This window comes from Parasteatoda tepidariorum, chromosome 2 (genome assembly GCF_043381705.1).
Source record: "Parasteatoda tepidariorum isolate YZ-2023 chromosome 2, CAS_Ptep_4.0, whole genome shotgun sequence".
NCBI lineage: Eukaryota > Metazoa > Arthropoda > Arachnida > Araneae > Theridiidae > Parasteatoda > Parasteatoda tepidariorum.
In genome coordinates, this window is record NC_092205.1 from 81,457,465 (window position 1) to 81,463,764 (window position 6,300).

Sequence of the window (6,300 nt, forward strand, 5' to 3'; positions counted from 1 at the left end):
CTTAAAACCATAATCGTCTAAAAACTTCATATTTTTTTAATGAAATGTTTTTAAAACATGTGTTTCTTCTTACGTTACTGATCTAGTTCCGTCTTGCCTATTCAATGTGAATAATTTTCGTGACGTATATGGTAATAAGGTAATATTAAAATTAGTATTCTAAAAGTTGAGTGAAATCACTTGTTTTTTGTTAACAGTTTTCTCTAAAACGCGTTTTAATAAATGTAATGGTAAATCAATGGGAAGGGCAACGATCAACAAAAATTGAAGTTAAAGTGATTGTCTGTGTTATTTCCATTTGATACAAGAATAAGATACTGTTGGCATTTCCTATACTTTGTAAAATTAATGAGTTAGCAATAAGCAAAAGCTTTCATAATCATATCATTTCAAAGCCATTTCAAAATTATGAAGAACTCAAAATTTCAAAACAATTATAAATTTTATGTGATAAAATTCTTTATGCGAAAACTTCAAAATTCGGTTCAATAAAAGGTAACTTCTTATTAATTGTTTTAATTATTTTAACTAATTCCTTTTTACTATTAAAAAGTAATTTTGCAAATCAATTATTTTGAAGTGTTTAAAGAACCAGTAAAATAAATTGGATTGGCTGTGGTAGCTTTTTTTTTTGCAGTCAATTGACCAAAATGACGGACGAATTGGAAAGTTTGAAAATCTTAAAAAATCAAAGTCCTGACCAAAGAATTCCTATTTTTATTGAAATCATTATGAGGATTATTTTTAAAAAAGATTTATATAGAAACTACAAATGGTCTGCAATTATAGCGCTGGAAATTTTTTAAATAAATAATCTTTAGCAATATTTTACTTCATAAAATTAACCGTGAAAAATGTGGGGAAAGTTGAAAAATACAAGATTTATTATTATCCTTTAACTCTTAAGACATTTAAAATATCTTTAAAACTTTATAGTTAGTTCTATATTACATCCTACCTACATCCTGAGAATACCCTACATACGATTTGTAACTGATATAATTTGTTTGGAATTCATGTGCAGTATGTTTTTCAAATAAAATCATAATGTGTAATGTTTTCATACACAACAGATGATTTTTTGTTGTTATTTCGACAATCTAAATGAAATTGTACAAAGAACTAATTGCACTCTCTTATTAAACATAATCATCTTATGGCAGTGATGTCATATATATTTAATAAGCTCACTGGATAAAAAATTAGTCACTCGTAGACATGCCATTGTGTTAACAGCAGAGTTCGTCTGACTGATTTTAAGAACTCTCGCAGACTTTCTTACAACTATATTGGCCTGAAAACTCACCTAACTTGAAATCGGTAGGAAATGTTGGCGCATCCATCGAGCACATTTTAATTTCAAAATGAACTGGGGAGCTATACCCCCTGTTAACTTCACTCACCTCATCGCTACTCAAGCGCAATAATTTTTTTTCACGATAAACGAATTATTACATCTAAAAGAAAAATGATTCATTTGGGTACCTGCAACTCGAGTAGAAGAAGAAGACCACTGAAATCACTCGCTTGTGCACGGCCTGGTAACGTTACAGCTATTAATTAAACCAGTACTGTATGTTTAGCATATTTAATTGTGATTTAGAATGTTGTTTGCGAAATATTATTACCAAAGATGCCGCAATGCTTTTTCACTCATCTGGAATAATATATTTTTTTGTTTTTTTTTCATTACAATATTTTAAAAAATAGTTTTAGATCATGGGTCTTTCAAAGAAGAAAAGATCGAAAGCCGAATCAGCGCCCATACCTTCTTGGGCTAGACCCGTCACACGAAGCCATGCAACTCAATTTAGAAAACATGAGGTATTTATTTTTTTTACTATGCTACTTCTACCATGTACAATAATGGAATATATATTTAAAAGGCATGTTTAAATGTAACAAAATCTAAACAGTGTGTAACAAAATTATAAGACCACTGTGGTTTTGTTGACTTTTATTATAAGTAATATAAATTTTCCAAAATTAGATTAAGTTAATGAAGAGTAAAAAACAAAATACATACATATAGTTTTTAAGAGATATATTTAAATATGAATATCTTGTCAACAATTTCACTTCCATTTCAATTCCACTTTAATCTCTCTTCTTTATGATGCTTTAACAGTCTCGGCTTTTTTTTTAAATTTTCGAAGAGAAACATTCGAATTTGATCTCTAAGTGCACCAGACTGTTGTATAGGGGAGATCGTCCTACTTGTTGTTGAGTTATTTTGCGAATAGACACGTCCTATTTTGTTACAAGTTTGAAGATGTAACTATTTTTCCGAGCTGATAATTTATGCTTCCCTGTGTACTGTTTTGTACTTTTGTCGAAATGTCTAGTAAAATTAGACATTTTCATAGAAAAAATTAATAACCAAGATTTTGTTTTCCTAGAAAGCTTTGTTATGTTGTAATTAATTATGTAGTATAGTTTGTGTACTGCAGGAACTTCAATCGCCACAAAGTTTGAGGCCGCCTGCTGCTATGGAAACAAGAATAGCGCATTTCAGAGAGGGTATTCTTTTCACTCTAGGGGTAAAACAACAGAATGAAGAAAAGGATTCCCTTTCTCTCACCGACCAAAACATGTCCTAAACTGTGACTCCACGCCCCTATTTGAAATAGTTAAACCTCGTTAACATAGTCACCCCCACGGGTCCAAGCGAATGGCTAGGGGAGTTCTTACTTTAGACAAACTATAACTATGTTGCTGAAAACTCCCCTACTCTTCCTCCTACACTTCACCCTTTTTTTTTTTTAGAGAAAATGGCATGATTTGGGGGGAGGGAGAGAATCGAATATCCTTTGTGCAATCAAGTAAGGCTTTGCTCCCGATGCATTCCCCCCCCCCCTGAATCGAATGAAACCGATCAAGTTTAGTTTAGAAGTCATAGTTTTTTTAAATATGGTATTTATTAGGTTGTCAAAACATGCATTAATTTGACACGTACAAATATTGGTTATAAATTTTTCATTGTATTAAATTTGTACTTAATGTTTATTCTAACTATTATTTATTATGAGAAATCAAGCTGTTAATTTGAGCTCACAACCTTCCACATCGACTTCAGCTCAACAACATTTCCTTCGATTGTACTTTCAAGTGCAATCCTGGCTTGGTAACAATTTGAATCCTGAGAAGTGGGTCATTAAAAACAATAGTTCTGGTAAGAGGTAAGTAGCCACCAGCACCTGTTTCCCCTTTAAATATAGTTTTCTGCTCATGCTCTACTAAAAGATGTGGAAATGCATATGGATGTAAGAAGTTGGGATTATATTGAGAAGTAGTGTGTAAAAATTGCAATGTAATTTCTAGTTGTGATAATGTACTAGTTGAAGAAGTGTATTTTAATAATAAACATGTAATTATTTTAATAAGTGTAAAGAATTTTAATAATAAACATGTAAGAAATTTATCACTGCAATTTATTATTTAATATGACCAATTGATCAAACTTTAATCTATATTTTAACATTATATTTTTGCTGTGATCATTTACTTTCTCCATTTCCTCATATGCAATTTTTTTACTTTAATTTATAACGTCTTATTTCATAAATACAGTAAAAATAGGGTTTTTACCTGACACCCCAAAAAACTATTAGTTCTATTGATTTATGTTAGAACATTTCAATTTAGCGTAATAAAATATGAAGGTAAAAATGCTTCATTTGGTTAGATAGCAAAATCTGATGTATAAATTGGTAGAAGAACAAAATTGTACAGGTTTGCTTATATTACCCTCGTATTTTCTGAATTTTTGGTTCGATCGTCTCGTAATTGGTCTTATTCAGTTCACCGTAAAAGAATGCACCGGAAATAATGCTTCATTTGCATGTGCAGAAGAAATTTAATTCTACTTCTCAAATCACCCAATTTCCTTCAAAAAATAGGGAAGCATAGAGAGAAGAGTAGGATCCAGTTTCCAGTTATCTTTTATGAGGACATAACAAAGTTTTCTACGAAAAAAAAATCTCAGGTATTAATTGTTCTGAAGAAAAATTCTAATTTTACTGGATTAATAATCAAAGTTGAGCTAATTAAAATTAACTTTAAATAGAAATGTTCAAGTCATAGGCTGAACTATATCACTTAACTATTATAATTCAATCAATTAAACAAGTGGCTTGAGCTATTTTACTTGAAATCAAATGAACGTATTCCAATTGATTGCTACTACCAAGTGATATCACTGATGAAATTTCAGTAGGCACGTAAGAGAAGGATTGTCTATAAAATACACCGACAACAGTTAGAAACAGTTCCAAATCATTATTTTTTTTCATGCTGTAAAGAGAAATTGTAAACTACAGAAATATTCAAACCAGAGGTTGAACTATATCACTTGACTATTATAATTGAATCAATTGCTGTGTGATTGTGAACGGTAACCAGTTGTCGACACCAGGGCAATTCTTATCCTTATTCCAATATAAATGTATCTCGTTGCTTCTAGCAATGATTGACCAGCATGAAATGAAGTCACGTCAGCTTAGACATCTATTAAAACTTTATTAAAATAAATATTTGTTTTTCCTTTTTTTTAGCTTTGGCATGCTGCTACAACAGGAAAACCAAACAATTTAGACGAATCTAGCACAGGAATGATATTCTTAAATGGTAAACCAACTATTCTTACTAGTAATACTTACAGTTTACTGAAATCAAGTTTTTACACCGACAATTCTAAAGAACCAAAAGCTTCTGAAGTCAACAGTCAATTCGAGAGCAACGATTTAAATCCACCTTTGCCGCTGTCTTATTGGGATGATAAAACAAATTCTTTTCAAGAAATTGATGGAACACGAGCAAAAGACCGTTTTCTTGATTTGACTAATAAAAGAAATGAAGAAATTGAAAACTATGGCTCGAAATCCACTTTTTCACCACCTGTTACAGTAGAAAACCAGAAATGTTCGCCAGAAGAAATAGAAATCCAACCCAACCTGCTCATTAAGAATGATTGTCCTTTCAATAGAAATGTAGAGCAAAGGCGAGTCTTAGAGGAAACTCAACAAAATTCATTTCAAGAAGTCAGTGGCACACAAGCAAAAGACTTTTTTCTTGATTACTCCAGTAAAGGGATGGAAGAACCTGAAAATCTTGTCTCTCAATCCAACCATTTAATACAAAAGTACCCTTTTGAAGAAGCTCAACTTAACCAGATCACGAAAAATGATTGTCCTATCAACGCAAATGTGGACCAAAGGCAAATTCTGGAAAGAGTAGAGGATACTCAACCTAAAAAGTTAGTATCTGATTTGACCTATAAGAATGGTTTTCCAATCTATAAAAACTTGAAGCAATGGCAAGTTCCAGAAAGAATGTTGCACTGTCAGACAGCGATTAATAAACTTCCCGACAGTTGCGCTGCTGGCAAGATTAAAATGGATGCACGTCAACAAAGTACCAGATTTCATCACAATAAACGAAATGGCAACATGCGCGATGAGCACCGAAGATTTTCAGCAGTTTTACTTGATAATTTTTTTACAAATGTTCTTTTGATCGTTTCTCCTATTTTTGATTTGTTTGAAAGTATACCTTTCCATGTTTATAATTCAATAAGAAGATTTTCTTGAGCGTTAGAGATTAGTGTACTTTTTAATCAAGTTTTACTCTTTTATTATCGTTTGGTCTTCCACAAAGTATGTAAACCGTTAAGATAAAAAAAAAATTAAAATGGATTTCTTTTGTAATTGCTTTAAGACCAATTGTCTTATACAGTTTTAGTAATTTATACAATTGATCGTGTAATCAAGTGGTAAACCCTATTTATACAGGTTGCATCGACATCCTGTTAAAAATTTCTTAAGAAACTCATAGTTATCTGGAGCAGCGGTTCCCAAATAATATTCCTCGGATCCCTAGGATTCCGTGGAAAAGTTAATGTGATTCCGAGCCTTTGAAACCTTAAATTATAGTTCGATCCTATCAATAATCCACAATTTATTTCATATTTCGCTTGCCCTTATGAAATGATTTAGAGTAAAATGTCATTGAAAAATAAATGGCTAATTTTTTTAATAAATAAAATTTTTCTTCGAACTATATATTGAGCAAATTATGATAGGTTTATGCATTTATGAAACTTTCATTATTATTTCTCATGTCGCTTTTCAAATGAAAATAAAAATATTCAAATTTGTTAATAAAGAAACATGTTTCCATAATAACTATTTCCAACGCTTACAGCAGTTCCTATATAGAAATATGGTTTATTTCAAAGAAATATGGTTTATTTCAAAGAAAACCATATTTCTGCTTATTTTATTAATTTTCAGATACGACTAT

General features: G+C 30.9%; 1 protein-coding gene across 1 annotated transcript; it reads left to right on the forward strand.

Moving 5' to 3' along the window:
• Positions 1 to 280: 280 nt before the first annotated feature.
• Positions 281 to 5,705, forward strand: LOC107441177 (uncharacterized). Its single transcript, XM_016054332.3, has 3 exons — positions 281 to 495; positions 1,711 to 1,824; positions 4,554 to 5,705. Exons 2-3 carry the CDS (start codon positions 1,720 to 1,722, stop codon positions 5,586 to 5,588), a joined length of 1,140 nt encoding a protein of 379 aa, XP_015909818.2. The 5' UTR covers positions 281 to 495; positions 1,711 to 1,719; the 3' UTR covers positions 5,589 to 5,705.
• The last annotated feature ends 595 nt before the right edge of the window (positions 5,706 to 6,300 follow it).